The following is a 19,018-nucleotide window of genomic DNA, read 5'->3' on the forward strand; positions in this document are numbered from 1 at the left end:
TTGCTGATTTTTGGCAAAAGAATAAAGAAATGTGTTTTTTCCCTCCAAAAATGGATAAATGCATCCCTTGCCACTTCAGCATTTTGCGGCTTCACTCTATCATATATGTTAAAAATAATAATAATAATAATAAATCATGCTGTTTCATTGTTAAATACAGCGTATTTAACAATGTTTATTAGTATATTTATTAGTCAAATATATGCAAGTTTCAGTCACATTAACAGATTTTTTTACCTAAATGAGCTCAAATACAGGTATTCCGAAGATGTATTCAAAGACGTATAGTATTCTACACTGGTCACTAGGTGTCAGTAATGTTTAGTGTTCGGTGACACACACAAGCACCAGAATTGGTCGACACAACATCACGGTTTTATGTTGAGGTTTTATGGCAGGGGATTGTAGGTGGACTTGGAACATAACCCTCACAAATCGCGGGTATCTGCTGTGGTGTACAATTGTTAAGATTAAGTGTAGTGTGGTCCTACCTTTCTCTTCAGCAGCTGGACCTCCGCCTGCGTGACTGCGTGTTTGATCTGAAGCTGTCAGTAGATGGAGATGGTTGAAAACATGTGTAAGTATACAGGTTCTCTGTTGTTTGAAGGATTTATTAGTCAAACGGCACAAAACAAAAATCAATATACTGTATCTGTGCCATTAATGTTATAAACTTCACTCGGGATCTCAAATAAAAAGGTCAAATGTACTGTACGTTACCTCTTTAAATTTATGGGTCAGCTTCTCAGGGTCCAGCTCCACTGGAGACAAAGAGTCCTGGTGCTCCGCCAGGTCAAAAACCTCAATGGAGTTTGGAAACATGGGACTCATCTCCTCCTCTTCATCTGTTGCATACTCGCCTGTCTGCAGGTATGATATCAATATCACATTACATCACAATAAAATAAAATCAATTAATAAATATTATACGGGTGCTCCAGTTTCCTCCCACATTCCAAAAACATGCTAGGTTAATTGGCGACTCCAAATTGTCCATAGGTATGAATGTGAGTGCGAATGGTTGTTTGTCTTCCCGTTTATCCTCACGAGGGTCGCGGGGGGTGCTGGAACCTATCCCAGCTGTCTTTGGCAAGAGGCGGGGTACACCCTGGACTGGTGGCCAGCCAATCACAGGGCACATATAGACAAACAATTCAGTATAGTTATTCCAGACTCCATTCACTGTGCAGTATCTGATCAAGCTCTGCATGCAATATTAAGCATTAAGTACAATATATTAAGTTCCAAGTGCAGTATTTTTATAATGCCTCATATTAACTCACTAGCAAGATAGTGTATAGACTGGTCATATAGTTCATCTCATATCTCATATCATCTTGCAAACTGTATTTGTATATAACTCTGGGTAAAATTGTTAATTTGTTAATACTTGGGTTGTTTATATTGTTTATTTTTTATATTGTGTATTTTGTACTGCTTAACTGATTCTGTTCTCTTACTGCTGTGCAATGCTAATTTCCCCACTGAGGGACGAATAAAGGCATATCTTATCTTATCTTATCTTATTAAGGGAGAAAAGAAATCCAACTATCAACACTAGTAATTATAATAACTATAATACAAAGCTATGGTCCAACTCTCAATTTACGATACCAATATCAGCCGATACCAATATGTGTAACATGACATATCGGCTGTGGTTGAATGAAAACATATGTGTTTTATTATAATTATCAGTACCTATAATTATAGGACATCCTTAAATATTATATATTGTATATAGCATTAAAATGCATGATAGTTAGCCACGGGGATAGGCTCCAGCATGCCCCGTGTCCCTAGTGAAGACAATCAGTAATGAAAATGGATGTCTGGTTAGATAAGAGGACAAAATATTGCATCAAACCAGAAGAATCAAAATGAAAAATATGCCCAAATGAAGGAAAGTGGACATTTCTCTCTGCGACCACCAGGTGGAGAAGCTGGACTACATTTGGAATTGCTGCAGGCAACACACACTACACATTTCCTCCTGAAAGGCAGCCTTGACCTCAAACCCCTCCAAACACCTCTGGGATTCTGGGATTGAGCCATCCGTGACCTATGACCTCACAAATGTTCTTCCACATGAATGGACAACAATCCCCACACACCCGTTTCCAAATCTTGTAGCGGAGTCTTCCCAGTAGAGTAAATAGTACATTTTGTCTCATCACTGGCAAAGATCAATAGTTTTACCTCCTCATCCTCGTCCATGTACTGCTTGTATCGCTGCTCCATCATCTCTCGCTGCCATCTCTCCTGTTCCAGAGTTTGCTGGATCAGCTGAGCCACTTCACTCTGCTCTCCTGGCTTCTCCCGACCAATCACAAACCTGGAAATTCATTGGCATCAACAAATGAGTGCACAGATAATACATTAGACAGCATTGTTTTGTTTGAAATCACAAAATATGACCAATAATCTTTACTTTTTTAGCCTTTTTACAAAATTTTAAGATAACACTATTCAGTATGCGGGCCTACGTTCCTACTCTCACCTATGGTCATGAGTTTGGGTCGTGACCGAAAGGACAAGTTTTCCCTTTAGGGTGCCTGGTGAGAAGCTAAAGGTAGCAAAACTGCTGCTGCTCCTTATTGAGAGGAGCCAGAAGGAGTGGCTCAGGCACTTGGTCAGGACCTCCCCAAGGAGGCGTTCCGTGCACGTTAGACCGGTAGGAGGCCGTGTGGAAGACCCAGGACACGTTGGCGAGACCATGTCTCTCAACTAGCCTGGGAACGCCTCGGGATCCAGCGGGAGGAGCTGGACAAAGTAACTGGGCAGAAGTACTCTACCCCCAGAGACCCGATCTTGAGTAATAATGGTTTTATTTCATTTGAACATGCATCAGATTACAATTGAATGCATCACATAATCAGTTCACAGTTCCACATGTCCAAAAGGAGTAGGAAGAAGCAAAGCTTATTAAATCCTACCCCTCCATCTGGTACTTTTACAATCAGTAACTGTTACATTTGTTCACTTCCTGCTTTCCTAATATAGTTTAAATGTATTTATTTATTTATTTGTCACGTACCAAAGTACCGATATGACCATATAATGACATAATGGGTACCGTAGTAACTGTCAATATAGTGATATGGCGGTCGAGTGGTTAGTGCGCAGACCTCACAGCTAGGAGACCAGGGTTCAATTCCATTTCAGTTTGCATGTTCTCCCCATGCATGCGTGGGTTTTCTCCGGGTACTCCAGTTTCCTCCCACATTCCAAAAACATGCTAGGTTAATTGGCTGAATGTGAGTGTGAATGGTTGTTTGTCTATATGTGCCCTGTGATTGGCTGGCGACCAGTCCAGGGTGTACCCTGCCTCTCGCCCGAAGACAGCTGGGATAGGCTCCAGCACCGCCCGCGACCCTTGTGAGGAAAAGCGGTAGAAAATGAATGAATGACTGGTTCAAGACATCAACTGCTTGTATTGTTTCTTGAATTGTGCATTGTTTGAGGGTCTTACTCAATCCATTCCATAGTTTGATTTCACATACTGAATAAGATGGATGGATGGAGTATGCGGCCCACTGTGTTAGAATAACAGAGCTTTTTGAGAGTGCCTTTTAGCGCAATTAGAGTCTCAGACACATTGCAATAGCCTACTTTTTAAGCATGGTGGAGACCACTCTGGAAAAATCCTGATTACTCCTCTGGATCATTTATTGCAATAAAACAAGCATTTGCGCACAGGCCACGAAGCTAGCCACGCTCTGGCTTCTCGGTGTGGAGTTTGCATGTTCTCCCCGTGAATGCATTGGTTTTCTCCTCCCACATTCCAAAAACATGCTAGGTTGGCGACTCCAAATTGTCCATAGTTATGAATGTGAGTGTGAATGGTTGTTTGTCTATATGTGCCTTGTGATTGGCTGGCGACCAGTCCAGGGTGTACCCCGCCTCTCTAAGTGGTACAAAATGAATGAATGAATGAATGAAGCATTTGTTCATAGCAAGCATAATTGTACAGTTCTGCATGATTGTACTGATGCATCACAACTTAACCATGAAAATAATCTGCCTGGTCTTGACAGGCCTACAAGAAATATTTCATCAGTTACACACATTAAAATGTCAGCTATCGGCATTACTAAAAAAAAGTAGACATGATGTTCATACCAGACAGAGGATAAATGTGTTGCATACCTGACAGTGCCAGATGTGTTGCGAAGGACAGAAGCTGCAAAGCTCTGAGTCACACCAACCAGGCTCGTTCCATCAACTTCAACAATTAGGTCGTTCACTTGGATTCTTCAAAGCACAAAAAATAGGTTTTGATTGAACATTTTCCTCAGGTTCAATTACAGTTCAGAAGCAGCCACATACTTTTGTAATTTTTTAAATCAGGAGAATACTCCTTCCTGCTTTGCCTGCCGATCACCAATACATGATGTATGTATGTTTAGGCCGCTACTTTTTTCTTTAACTTGGAACAGCTAATTTATGGCTATGCTCCAATCTCATGACATCCCCTTTACCTCTGTAGCTCTTTTGTTGGCTGGAGCCAATCACAAGCTATCAGTGTGCTCACAATGGCCGGAGGTCATTACTCAATACAGTCTGATTCACGGTGAACACTAAAATCATCACACAGCAACTTACCACTCAGAAGTTATCTAAGAAATATACAATACAAGTACCAATAACATTTAGTACATTGGCACTGCAATGATTCATTCAGCTGCCCCTGTCCACTAGAGGGAGCCAGAGAGGGCCAGAGCCCAAAGAGAGGTTCCTCCGGCTCCCTCTCCCCTGTCAACCATTTCCAATGAAATACTTATCTGGAATGAAATGCATCATGGAAGCCATTAAAAGAGTTATTTTTATTTTAAACCCGTATTGGTACGTGTATTGTATATTTCTTGGCAACTTTTGGGTGTTAAGTTGCTGTGTGATGATTTAAGGGTACCTTGTAAGAATAAAGAATAAAGACCTCCTGCAATTTCCAATGGATTGACAAGCTAGTCATGCCACAATATGCCATTTTATGATGTGAACATATGCGGCATATAGTCTGGTGTTGCTTATATGTGTACAAATCTGTTTTTCTCCATAAATTTAGTGGGTGGACCAAAGTATTTCTAACACTGTTACTCCCAACAACATACAGATGAAAGAGGTTGAAGTCTAATGGTTTTGTGTTGGCAGTATCTCAGCAATATTGTGTGACGTGTAAGGACTTGTGAACTCAAAAGGCCAGAAAAACCTTTTAGGCGAAACACAATGAAGCTTTTAGCCTCTGATGAAATTTCATTACACATGACAAGCAAGAAACAAGCATCTCATGAGCAGAAAACTGCTCTTTGCTTTTTTTTACGTTTAAAATTTTTTAAACGTACCATACTGGTTCTACTTTTCAGCTGACCAAAAAAATAGATGCATTTACCTCCCATCACGGTGTGCAGCTCCGCCATCGGTGACGGTCTTAACAAAGATGCCCAGTTTCTCCAGACCCATATCTGCTCCTGCACCCATGCCAATGATACTGATTCCTAGACCATCACTGTCTAAGAGACACAGAGACATACAGTACAATATCACGTCAGTACAAGTACCGAAATACAAAACAATAACAAAAACTGGCTATATATATATTGCTTTAAAATGTTATACTCTGTGTGCAAAGGCATCAAGGGTGGGTGCTAGTTCAAATCCATCACCCTCCACAATTACACCACCCTAATTAGGCTAATCCCCACTAACTTTAATCCCATAATAGGATAATGGAGATTTTAGCCAACAGATGATGTATGTCCACTTGTCAGTGTGTGTGTGTTACATAAGAGGCCTGTCTGAGTGACTCAGATGTGTGTGGATGTTCACCTTTCTCCAGCTCAACAGGAAATAGATCCAGCTTCTCCACACGCTTCTCCAGCTCGTACTCGGCCGAGGCAGCCATGGGGTCCACGTCGTCGTTGCGTCGATCATAGTCTTCGTTACAGTAGGTGGTGAATACCTACACATAGGGTCAAAGGCCAAAATTAAAGAACGCTATTCTCTATCGAAAGGGGACTGATCCTGCTCATTTCAGGGGTATCTAAAATGATGCTGGATCCCAGTGGGTCACTATCGTAACCCATATACAGCGTTTCATTCATTCATTCATTTTCTACTGCTTATCCTCACGAGGGTCGCCCAGCTGTCTTCAGGTGAGAGGCGGGGTATATAGACAAACAACCATTCACACTCACATTCATACCTATGGACAATTTGGAGTCGCCAATTAACCTAGCATGTTTTTGGAATGTGGGAGGAAACCGGAGTACCTGGAGAAAACCCACGCATGCACGGGGAGAACATGCAAACTCCGCACAGAAAGGGTCGAGGGTGGAATCGAATCCTAGCTGTGAGACCTGCGTGCTAATCACTCGACCGCCGTGCAGCGCTGCGTTTCATGGTATGGTCTATTATTGGACAAAAAAAGTCAAATGTCGTATTCTGATCACGTGCAGTCAGTAATTTACATTACCTTAACTTGCTGCCAGTCCGACATGACATAGTGAAAAAAATATATCCTCACATACCGTGTGGAAGTGGTATTTTTTTGGCTTCTTACTTTGCCCTGCCTCTCCACTCGGTTTCAAACCTATTCTTAAGTTTAGAATGAATAATTCCATCAACTTCAACAATTAGGTCGTTCACTTGGATTCTTCAAAGCACAAAAAATATGTTTTGATTGAACATTTTCCTCAGGTTCAATTACAGTTCAGAAGCAGCCACATACTTTTGTAATTTTTGAAATTAGGAGAATACTGCTTTCTTCCTGCTTTGCTTGCTGATCACCAATACATGATGTATGTATGTTTAGGCCGCTACTTTTTTCTTTAACTTGGAACAGCTAATTTATGGCTATGCTCCAATCTCATGACATCCCCTTTACCTCTGTAGCTCTTTTGCTGGCTGGAGCCAATCACAAGCTATCAGTGTGCTCACAATGGCCGGAGGTCATTACTCAATACAGTCTGACTCGCGGTGTCATCTTACAAAGAACACTAAAATCATCACACAGCAACTTACCACTCAGAAGTTATCTAAGAAATATACAATACAAGTAACAATAATAGAATGAATAATTTGCTATTAACAATCAAGATGAAAAATACAAATAGTACAAATGTACTAAAGTACAAATGTCTCTATCAGCCAGTGAGTGAGCTGCCATGTACAAAAGGCCAAAGTCTCAAATAGGAGCTCTAACACTGCTATTGCAGGTTGAGGCAGGTAAAAAGCAAAAAAAAAAAACCCTATAAAATCTTTGCACAAATGCCAGCTGTCACAAGATGGAGCAAAGGACCAAACCCTCCCCACTCTCTAAAAAGCCAGCAGCATCTGTCTCCCTGATGACCATCTCTATGATCACATGACTCTCTCTGTCTAGTAGATATGCTAATATGTTTGTTTGTGCGACAAACGCTGAAACAGACACCGCCGGAGGCATAACATGCGGGAGGTACTGAGTTATTTACATTACTCTTCATACAGTGCACTTAGCTATACGCACACCACATACCGACATAAATAGAGTTAGAGAGCAGGATTGTTAAAGTGCTTCCTGTTGTCACGTTTCCTTCCTGTTGAGTAACTTTATAGCTGTGTGAATGTATGAGCGTGTGTGTGTGCGTCCCCTCCCTGGTGGACAAACTTTCCATAGTAACACCCAAATATCAAGAAACAACAGGTAGAAGCGCTACTGTATGATATTGTTGCATTCACTAACAGGAGCAGCACAACTGCAATGCAAAAAAAAAAAAGACTGATATAAATAAAGCGAAAATGAAAACAATGGAAACATGTCGAAACAAGAGCAGCCTGGCAGTAGAGTCACGTATTGCACCAGCTTGTCACTCCTGACAGATACCAGCGCCTATTCACATGCAATACCTGGTAGTTTGCTTTCAATAAGAATGAATGATGTACATTGTTTAATAAAGGATAAACCAAAGCTGGGTTATTATTTTCACTCCTACACGATGATGTCACATAGTTGGTGGATGTTCGATACCGCCCTCTCCTCCACTTTCCGTTTGGTATACTAACCCCCCACATGCGCTAACTACCATGTTGCAGTGCCAGTGTGGCATGCTTGAGTCGCTGAAAAAATCTGATGCAAAATGTAGCTCCTACAAAATAGCCATCCAAACAACACAACACGTCAACAAACGACGCACAAAATAACCTACTTATTGCACCATGTGGACATGCAAATGTATGTGCAATACCCGTGCCAAAACAAAAAAATTATATATTCCCACCAAAAGGCATGCTGGGTAGCTTATGGTACGTTTTCTCACAACATGTTGCCATGTTTTCGTATTTTGGATTGATTGCAAAATTTGTCGAGGACTTAAGTAGAGAAGTGAACAATGAGTTCTCCTCCCATTCTGTGTGGAAGTGGTAGGTTTTTGGCTACTTCCTTTGTCCTTGAAGCGAACAAAGTGTTCTCCTCCCATTACGTGTGGAAGTGGTAGGTTTTTGGCTACTTCCTTTGTCCTTCAAGTAACCAAGGTGTTCTCCCATTCCGTGCGGAAGTGGTAGGTTTTTGGCTACTTCCTTTGTCCTTGAAGAGAACAAGGTGTTCTCCTCCCATTCCATGTGGAAGTGGTAGGTTTTTGACTACTTCCTTTGTCCTTGAAGCGAACAAGGTGTTCTTCTCCCATTCAGTGCGGAAGTGGTAGGTTTTTGACTACTTCCTTTGTCCTTGAAGTGAGCAAGGTGTTCTCCTCCTATTCCGTGTGGAAGTGGTAGGTTTTTAGCTACTTCCTTTATCCTGGAAGTGAACAAGGTGTTCTCCTCCCATTCCGTGTGGAAGTGGTAGGTTTTTAGCTACTTCCTTTGTCCTTTAAGTGAAAAAGGTGTTCTCCCATTCCGTGCGGAAGTGGTAGGTTTTTGGCTACTTCCTTTGTCCTTGAAGTGAACAAGGTGTTCTCCTCCCATTTCGTGCGGAAGTGGTAGGTTTTTGGCTACTTCCTTTGTCCTTGAAGTGAACAAGGTGTTCTTCTCCCATTCCCTGTGGAAGTGGTAGGTTTTTGGCTACTTCTTTTGTCCTTGAAGTGAACAAGGTGTTCTCCTCCCATTTTGTGTGGAAGTGGTATGTTTTTGGCTACTTCCTTTGTCCATGAAGTGAACAAGGTGTTCTCCTCCCATTTCGTGTGGAAGTGGTAGGTTTTTAGCTACTTCTTTTGACCTTGAAGCGAACAAGGTGTTCTCCTCCCATTCCGTGTGGAAGTGGTAGGTTTTTAGCTACTTTTTTTTTTTACCTTGAAGCAAACATGGTGTTCTTCTCCCATTCCGTGTGGAAGTGGTAGGTTTTTGGCTACTTCCTTTGTCCTTGAAGCGAACAAGGTGTTCTCCTCCCAGTCTGTGTGGAAGTGGTAGGTTTTTAGCTACTTCCTTTGTCCTTGAAGTGAACAAGGTGTTCTCCCATTCCATGTGGAAGTGGTAGGTTTTTGACTACTTCCTTTGTCCTTGAAGTGAGAAAAGTGTTCTCCTCCAATTCCGTGTGGAAGTGGTAGGTTTTTGGCTGCTTTGGCTGCGTCCTTCTTCGCCACTCCGCTTCAAAACCTTTCTTCAGTTTAGAATAAATAAATTGGAGGCTAGTTAGCTCGCTTGCATGCTATGCTTAAAGCCGTGGCCGTCTCTTGTGTCCTTGCAATGATCCCCTAACCTGTGCATTAGCAATATGATGTAAACAAAGAATAATAAGAGTGTGAAGTTGACCATAGGGTTGTTATTTCACGTCTAGAGGGCTCTAATAATGATAGAACACATATTTACAAAGTCATAATTTTATTTTAGTTTTTATACTGTAAATATAAAAATATTATGTTTATTAATATTTAATGGTTTAGAATCAATTAATCATGATGAACAGGACATAAACTTTCCCTTGGTTATTGGATTTGACCCTTGTTTCTAGACAGCAGTCCACATGTCACAATGTATTGTTTCAAATGATCAGGGATTTTGTAATTTTCACGTAAAATTATACGTTTGAGGTAATGGGTCACAGCCCCGTTGCACAGTTTCTCCACCGCTAAACTGCCTGTGAATATACGGATTCACTCTCATCAGTGACCCTTTTGACTATTCTGTTTTCATGGAGTTTTCTCTTTTACGTAATTATAACTAGAATGCATCTTGTAAAAAAAAACAAAAATAGATTCATTCAGTCATGTGACATCTTTAGAATTGTAACTGTTTTCCACTATATGATTGTGTGCGTGTGTGTGTGTGTGTGTGTGTCAGTGAGTGAGTGTAGTTGTGTGCTTTCAACTAAAAACAAACACACCCAGCCACATTCCAACTGCTTTTCTCAGACTCACAGGGGTAACCTTGTTCACCATTCAGCACACGTAACCACAAGTGTATCAGAGTTGAAGGGACATGCAGGAAAGTATTCCTCCTTTTGCTAGTTGTCTCACAGTCTCTTCTACATATGTACTCTTCACTCTCTCATTATCATTCTAATTCAGAACTGCACAAAGTTTGTTAGTGTACTCTTATAGTGATCACTCATTTAGCGTGGTTCATTTGTTCCAACCCGACTGTGATGAGTGAATTTTCGCAAAGTAGGTTTTCTTATTTACAAATCAAATATTTTTGTATTTAGAGCATTGGAAATCTGTGTATGACAGGGGTCTCAAACATGCGGTAGTTTGAGGCCCCCGCCTTGATATGAAAGTTTAATGTTAGTGCAGCCCGCGCAAGTTTGATATGGATGCTGTATGGTATCATGTACCCAGAAAAAATTATTACGTTTGATAAATGTTCATGTTAAAGGTTAAATAACTGTTAATAGTTATCCTCCCTATTCGTGTGAAAGTGGTAAGTTTTTGGCTTTTTAAGTTTAAAGGAAATAACTTGGAGGCTACCGTTTAGGTCGCTAGCTCTCAAGTTTGCGAGTTAGCATGTGTCTCAAGACCCTGCAGTTGCGCAATATGTTGTAAATAAAAAGAGTATAAATGTGACTATAATAATAATGCTTTGTTAATTTTAATCTGAAAAAAATAATTTGTCTACCCACCCAACTATATGTGGTTTCTTAATTTTTAATTATTTGCTGTTTTATTATTATTATATTTATTTATTACTGATTGATTAATTTTCTTTATTCTTGATCTTATTTTGTGTAGAAATTTTGATTTTGTGTTTTATCAGAGCTTTTCTTGTAGAAAATCGGAACCAAAGCAAAGTTTATTCATTTTTCTGTTTTTAATAAATGCGTTTTATTTGGGTTTTTTTTTGGAAAACCTGATGCGGCCCAGCCTCGCCCAGACCCTCGCTCCAGTGGCCCCCAGGTAAATTGAGTTTGAGACCCCTGGTGTATGACCTTCTATATATCATGTTTCACATTGTTAGAGCCCTCTACACAAAAAGTAATACCCCTATATTCAACTTTTCACTTGAAATAACCAATATAGCATACATAATCACTGTAAAAAAAGCCATTTAAGACACAAATAAGTGTTGTTATGAATGTGTACCCTAAGGGAGCTGAGTGGCGGGGGGCACAGGAAGTGACTCGAGGGGTTCAGAGTAGAGTTTTAGCTTGGCGGGAGTTACGGCCGCAACAATAGCCTGTGTTTTTATTAGATATGATTGTGTCTGTTGTGAGAGAATTCAAACCTGCAATAAAAGCCTGTTGCTCTGGCGATCAAGTCTGGTGTAGGATACTAAATACGATTTGCAATGTCTTTGTATTTTTGTTCATTTCGCCATTTTTATGCTTGGAAAAACTAAATTTAGGCAAAAATACATCGAATTTGCTTAACAATACTACAGCGTATTCAACCACAAAACTGGATATTTAATAATTAATATATTTTTGAAAAAACGTGACAAAATTCAAACCCCAAAGCGGCACGAGATGACCGTACTCTGTACTATGAACTGCTGAAAAATAATGAAGTGGTAGGATTAAATAAGCTCTGCTTCTTCCTACTCCCTTTCATGATGTGCTGCAATGTAAATTGTTACACATATTCACAATAAACCAAGATCATTACAATTTAGGCCTAAAAAAAGATAAACAACAATTTAGTGAGCAGATGTTATGGATAATGACTAGTGATAATATGTAATGATGACCACGTCGACTAACCGGTGTCTGCAAGAAGATTGGGTAACAATGGTGCTGCCTGTAATTGCTGACATGTAGTGTGGATTGGCCAATGACTGCCAGTCAACAGTGCATGGGATTCCACACAATCACAGTACACAGCTTCTACATTTAGGGACCCGTGGGATTTAACGAGATTCAGGCAAAATGGAAGAATGCATGCTGATGGAGGTAAAAGAAAAAAAATCATCGAGGTCACGTAAAGAGGACATGATTAGCAATGTCTGGTCATCGTGGATGACTTAAACATGAACATTTAGTTTCATTTCTTCATTTTGTTATGACGGCAAATGAGCTATCTACAGCGAAGTATATTATTCATAGTGAGAGAACAGGACAGAAAAAAAAAGATCAGAAGGACACGAGTGGTAGTAAAGGTCAAGTCAAAGCGACAGTCAAAAAAACAACCGCATATGTAATAACATGTCATTACACTTTAAGTCATATTGTCGCTTAGGTTTTAAAAAATAGCAGATGCACATCAGCTACTGTAACATCAGCTTCCTCAGGCCAAAAAGACATGAGCTGGGTTTAGTTTTACTCTACTGATGATGTGTCGCTGCAACAGTAAACTCGCTGGTGTTTAATCCTGGTGTTTAAGCCGCAACCACAAAATTTAAGTCCGTGGGGACCAGGGAGCTCTTTTTTTTTTTTATTCGACAGGAGCCATCCACGAGCTGTGAGAAAAATCAAGCCATTGGAAATCACAGGAGCTCAATGTAACAGTGTGACTCAGTGTTATCTTGGAAAGAACGCTAAAATCATCACACGGCAACTTAACAATTAAAAGGTAGCAAAGAAATATACAAGACAAGTACCAATACAAATTTAGAAAACAACTATTTTAACGGGCGGCACGGCGGTCTATTGGTTAGCACGCAGACCTCACAGCTAGGAGACCAGGGTTCAATTCCACCCTCGGCCATCTTTGTGTGGAGTTTGCATGTTCTCCCCGTGCATGCGTGGGTTTTCCCCGGGTACTCCGGTTTCCTCCCACATTCCAAAAACATGCTAGGTGCCAAATTGTCCATAGGTATGAATGTGAGTGTTTGTGTTTGTCTATATGTGCCCTGTGATTGGCTGGCGACCAGTCCAGGGTGTACCCCGCCTATCGCCCAAAGACAGCTGGGATAGGCTCCAGTGACCCTCGTGAGGAAAAAGCGGTAGAAAATGAATGAATGAACTATTTTAACTTCTCATCATGCATTGCAGCAAGGCACTGCAATACCTGTGTCCACCAGAGGGGGGGCTCCAGATACACCCAAGGGAAGGAAAACACTTTTCATCAAAACTACCGAAAGTGTCAACTAACGTACACAAGACGAGAGCAGCACCTCTCCTGTCAGTGTCAGCAGAGGAGAATGCAGCACATCATAGGTTCCCAAAAGTGGGGTATGCGTGCACGTATAATAGGGGGCTATGTTAATAAAAATCCTCACAATTACAAGTGCGCATGAACACCTCACCGCACAAAGGAGAAGTTTATTCAATCGGTATTGGTGGCGCTCCAGTATGTGCCATTCCATCCTTGTACAACTGGAGCAGGAGCCTAGTTCGCATAATTTACCGGGCAATTTTTCTGGCCTGGGAACTCCTTAGTGTCCTCCCGGTGGAGCTGGAGAACGTGGATGGGGAATGGGAATTCTGGGCTTCCCAACTGAGACTGCTGTCAATGTTACTTGGACCCGAATAAGCTGAGGAAAATGGATGGATGGATTTTAAGGACTTTTTTTCTATGCCGCTTATCCTCACTAGGGTTGCAGAGAGATGCTGGAGCCTATCCCAGCTGACTTTGGGTGAGAGGCAGGGTACACCCTGGAATGGTCGCCAGCCAATCGCAGCACAAAGAAGATTATAAACATGGCTATTTCAAATAGTTTTTTTTGCTGACTTCAATTGATTTAAAAAGCAGGAAAAAATTACATACTCACATTTAATGTAAATGTAAAAAATATGTAAAAAATATGTAAACAATATGTAAAACAATATGTAAAAAATATGTAAAAAATATGTAAAAAAATATGTAAAATATGTAAAAAATTAGGTATATTTTGTAAAAAAATGTAAAAAAAATATGCAAAAGAATATGTAAAAATATGTCAATATATATGTAAAAAAATGTAAAAAAAAATAAAAAAACCGTTAAAATAAGGATGTGGAGGGCCCCAAGGACTAGGTTTGCCTTCGGCCCCCAAATGACTAAACTTACTCAGCCACCCCTATGAGAACATGGCATGGCAAGATGATCTGTCAAACCAATTCCATCCAGCTGTGCTCTATTTCCTTAAAAAAACAAACAAACTGAAGGTTCTCAAGCATTAATAAAAACAACATGCCCATTCTTCTTGAATTCTAGTCATCTTTTCTCAGCCAAATCTATTCAGTCACTTTCAATGAGGAAGTATGATGTCGGTGTGTGCGCCATGGCACGTTAAGACATGTTTCGCAACCCAGTGAATCAGCTGACTGAGTTGCGGCATATGTGTGTGAGTGTGTGAGTGTGTATGTGTGTGTGTGTGTGTGTGAGATGACAAGGATAAAACACGTCAGTGAATCTCTACATTACTCCAGACAAACACAGACTTTCAGGGCATTCCCTTAATCCATCCCATAATTCAAAATAACTTCATTACATTCTGTGTGTGTACCCCGCCTCTCGTCTTAACTCAGCTGGGATAGGCTCCAGCATACCTCTGTGACCCTAATGAGGATAAGCGGTAAAGGAAATGGATGGATGGATTCTGTGTGTGTATTACAATAAATGATAAAACAAACTTTTCTTTAACAGTTAAGTTGTATTCATTCATTCATTCGCGGGGGTGCTGGAGCCTATCCCAGCTGTCTTCGGGCGAGAGGTGGGGTACACCCTGGACTGGTCACCAGCCAATCACAGGGCACATATAGACAAACAACCATTCACACTCACATTCATACCTATGGACAATTTGGAGTCGCCAATTAACCTAGCATGTTTTTGGAATGTGGGAGGAAACCGAGGAGAACATGCAAACTCCACAGAGATGGCCGAGGGCGGAATTGAACCCTGGTCTCCAAGCTGTCAGGTCTATGCGCTAACCACTTGTCCGCCGTGCAGCCTCAGTTAAGTTTCAGTTGTTTAGAAATACATTCATTTCGCCTGGTGGTGTATTAGCATATACATATCTTTCATGGCGGAGGGCATGAGTTCGATTCCTGGCCATGGTTGCATCACAAAGAGCAACCGGTGTAAAAACTAAGCCAAACAATTCACGAGATTGACTCGTTGTGGTGTGTGTGTTTTTCTCGACAATGTAGATATACAAAACAAAACGCTAATGTGAATATACTGGTGTTTAGAGTTTTAAAAAATAACAACAATAATTTTCACTAAAAATTAAGTGCTCAAATGGCCATCACTTTAACTGACCAATTTAACCACTTCCACACTCCAGACATGTATTTTGAGCACATACCCCCAGTAAGGAATGAATGCTGGATACAGAAGATGAAAACTCACCTTAATTGGCTCAGTGCTGAAGCGGATCTTTCTATTGGCCGGTGCTGGCTCCTCCTCTTCAGGAAGACCAGCAATTTCTGTGCAGCTGCTTTCCGGTATATACGCTTCATCGTCTTCCTCATCCTCGTCATCGTCCAGCTGACTTCCCCCAGAGTCGTCCTCACCGAGGCCGCTGTAGGCACTGACATCCACTAGATCCCCCTCGGAGTAATCCTCCTTCCTCGAGCCATCGTCGTCGTTCTCCTCATCATGCCTTGTCTCAGAGTCGGCGGGCGTCACTTCAAACACCGGTGGCTCTTTTTCTCCATTTTCAAGTGTTGCATGAACCTCAGCTTGCACCAACCTGGCTCCAACGTCAGAGTCCCCCCTGCAGCAGCCAGACACATCCACCGTACTTGAGCCCCTGTCTTCAGTCGACCCGGACTGGGACTCGGACTCCGGTTTAGCCTCGGAAATAGACGAAGACGAAGCGGCAGCCAAAGTGGACGATAACGAGCTGGAGAGCAGATCTCCTGAATGTCCATGTTTGTCCTTCTCCTCACTGACCACCTCTCCTTCTATGCTCCTGTGTGGAAGTGGATCTAGCACTTCAGTCTTTGTTGCCTGGCTGGTCACAGTTCCTGCTGTCAGCTCCTCTGAGACCTCCTTACTCGGATGAGGCTCTTTTGTCTAAGAGAGAATCAGACAAACGATAAGGTTCGCGTGTACTTCACACTCCAAACCAAAATATTTGGGTAATAATTATGATATAATAAGACAAGCAAATGGTCTGACCTGGCTGCTGGAGGCCCCTGCTTTGGCTGGAAGCTTTGGCTTTGGTGCTGGGGCAGGTCTTGACCGACGGTTGGGGAGGTAGAGATTGTTTTGCAGGTCAGCCTTCTCAAACACGGCACTGAGCTGGCTCACGGTGGGGCTGACGGCCTCACCAGGCCCAAAAGCAGCTGCAGCGGCAGGAACGGGAGCGGGAGCAGGAATTGGGGGGTCATCCAATCGGTCCAAAGCCTCTGTCGAACCATTAAAACGTGCAACTACGTCCAGGCGACTGTCCTGGAATCCAGACGCTCTCTCCTTCTTCAGCAAAATCCTGTTGGTGGCAGCTTGCTTCTCCTGGAAGAACAAAAAAACATCGGCATGGCTCTTTTCCGTGTATTAAAGCGTTCCAAGTGAAAAAGGAAATGGAGTGTAGCGTGCAGAAGGCTATGCATGGAAGGGAAATGCTAAAGCATGTACGTACACACACAGTTCAGTTCCAAATTTGTAAATAGTTGACGGTATTATATTTGGAAGGAAATTGTTATTTTAATGTAAAACAACAATTTTCTGTGTTGTTCATGTTGTAACGGTAATGGTAATGGTTTTATTTCATTTGAACATGCATCAGATTACAATTGAATGCATCACATAATCAGTTCACAGTTCCACATGTCCAAAAGGAGTAGGAAGAAGCAAAGCTTATTAAATCCTACCCCTCCATCTGGTACTTTTACAATCAGTAACTGTTACATTTGTTCACTTCCTGCTTTCCTAATATAGTTTCAGGTTTTTATTTTTTTTAAATTTTTTTATGTTTTTTTTTATTTTATTTTAGTCACTTACCAAAGTACGAGGTGATATGACCATCCAATGACAAAATGGGTACCATAGTAACTGTCAATATAGTGATATATATAGCACATCATTGTTCACTTCCTGCTTTCCTAATTATTATTATTATTATTATTTATTTTTATTTGTTAGTTTTTGTCACATACCTTAGTACGAGGTGATATGACCATACACTGACATAATGGGTAGTGAATAATGTTGAATAATGTGGGTTCACTTCCTGCCTTTCTAATATAATTTAAGATTTTTTTAAACAGGTTGTTAATTTTAATTAATTATTTAATTTAAATATATTTTACACATTTTATTTATTTTTTAAATTTTTATTTTATTTTTTTATTTTTTGTCACGTACCAAAGTACGAGGTGATATGACCATCCAATGACATAATGGGTACCATAGTAAGTGTCAATATAGTGATATATATAGCACATCATGACTGGTTCAAGACTCTTCATCCTTGTATTTAGCAAACATCAACTGCTTGTATTGTTTCTTGAATTGGCTCATCGTTGTGCATTGTTTGAGTTCCTTACTCAATTTATTCCATAGTTTGATTCCACATACTGAAATGCTATGGCTTTTTAACGTAGTCCTAGCATATAAGTGTTTCAAATGTAGTTCTTCCCTGAGATCATATTTCTCCTCTCTTGTAGAGAAGTATTGGATGACATTTTAGGTAATTGGTTATTTTTTAGCCTTATGCATTATTTTAGCTGTTTGAAGATGAACTATATCAGCAAGTTTAAGTATTTGTGATTTTAGAAATAAGGAGTTAGTATGTTCTCTGTAGGCGGCATTATGAATTATCCTTTCTGGCCTTTTTCACAGTACATTTAGCGAGTGAAGATTGTTTTTATAGTTATTACCCCATATTTCCACACAATAAGTAAGATATGGTAAAACCAGAGAGCAATGTTGTGTGTGTAGATATTATGGGTATGGCTAAATTAATGTCAAAATGAAAGTTATGCTTGAATTGATATTGTGTTGAAAACGAAAAAGAGCTAAAAACTACTCTTGAAAAATCCTCCAAAATGGCTGGTACTGTCTTTTGAAAAATGTGTGGTACTCAATGATACTCAAGCGATGGACACAGGGTCATCACGATGCAAAGCGAAAAGTAACATTTAACAGGTAATACACACAATAACAATGAACCACCATTCTATTCAACAAAACTGTTATTCACCATGTGCCCGCAAGGCATGCAGGGCACCACCAGCGACAATATAGTCAACTCTTACATCAGGGGTAGGCACACTATGGCCCGGGGGCCACATGCGACCCACCAAGCGTTTGAATCCAGCTTGCCAGTTGCCAGTTGTATTTCAACTTTTAACATACAAACATGCAACATGACTTGCAAGTCGGATGTCTTATTTAGTAAAATAAATAAATAAATACATTGTAAAATTAAATGACATAGTTTGATGTGGTCTGATGTTTAAAGTGCTCCTGAAAAAAGGGACATGAGAACATGGAGATGATAGTAGGGTTGATAGAACAGCACTTTTACAGATAAAATTAGACAAATCATTCAAGGAAAATTATAAGCATATATAGTGTGTGTGTGTGTTAAATGTATGTTCTGGCCCCCCCCTGGACAATTATGTTGCAGCCCACGAGTCAAAATATTTGCCCACCCCTGTCTTACATGCACCAGAACATGTACCTTATTTTTTCAATCAGTGCACACTTACATAAAATAATTAAAATACTTGTTTACATAGTAAATCTGCATCCCAAGATGCAAGTTCTGGTACCCGACTAAAATGTAAATCACCAGGGATAAT

The 19,018-nt window shown here is 40.6% G+C and overlaps 1 protein-coding gene across 2 annotated transcripts in view; it reads right to left on the reverse strand.

Annotated features, from left to right (window-relative positions):
- The window catches only part of LOC131102819 (neurabin-2-like), a 41,268-nt gene that overhangs the window by 10,594 nt on the left and 11,656 nt on the right, over nucleotides 1-19,018 (reverse strand). For both annotated transcript variants that reach the window (XM_058048382.1, XM_058048383.1), the window contains exons 4-11: nucleotides 16,392-16,724; nucleotides 15,618-16,286; nucleotides 5,827-5,959; nucleotides 5,390-5,510; nucleotides 4,150-4,254; nucleotides 2,200-2,335; nucleotides 721-864; nucleotides 492-545 (exon numbers count right to left, since the gene is read on the reverse strand). In XM_058048382.1, the coding sequence (XP_057904365.1) occupies nucleotides 492-545; nucleotides 721-864; nucleotides 2,200-2,335; nucleotides 4,150-4,254; nucleotides 5,390-5,510; nucleotides 5,827-5,959; nucleotides 15,618-16,286; nucleotides 16,392-16,724 (1,695 nt within the window). The remainder of the gene's footprint in view (nucleotides 1-491; nucleotides 546-720; nucleotides 865-2,199; nucleotides 2,336-4,149; nucleotides 4,255-5,389; nucleotides 5,511-5,826; nucleotides 5,960-15,617; nucleotides 16,287-16,391; nucleotides 16,725-19,018) is intronic.

Source organism: Doryrhamphus excisus, chromosome 15 (assembly GCF_030265055.1).
Source record: "Doryrhamphus excisus isolate RoL2022-K1 chromosome 15, RoL_Dexc_1.0, whole genome shotgun sequence".
In the NCBI taxonomy this organism is placed as follows: domain Eukaryota; kingdom Metazoa; phylum Chordata; class Actinopteri; order Syngnathiformes; family Syngnathidae; genus Doryrhamphus; species Doryrhamphus excisus.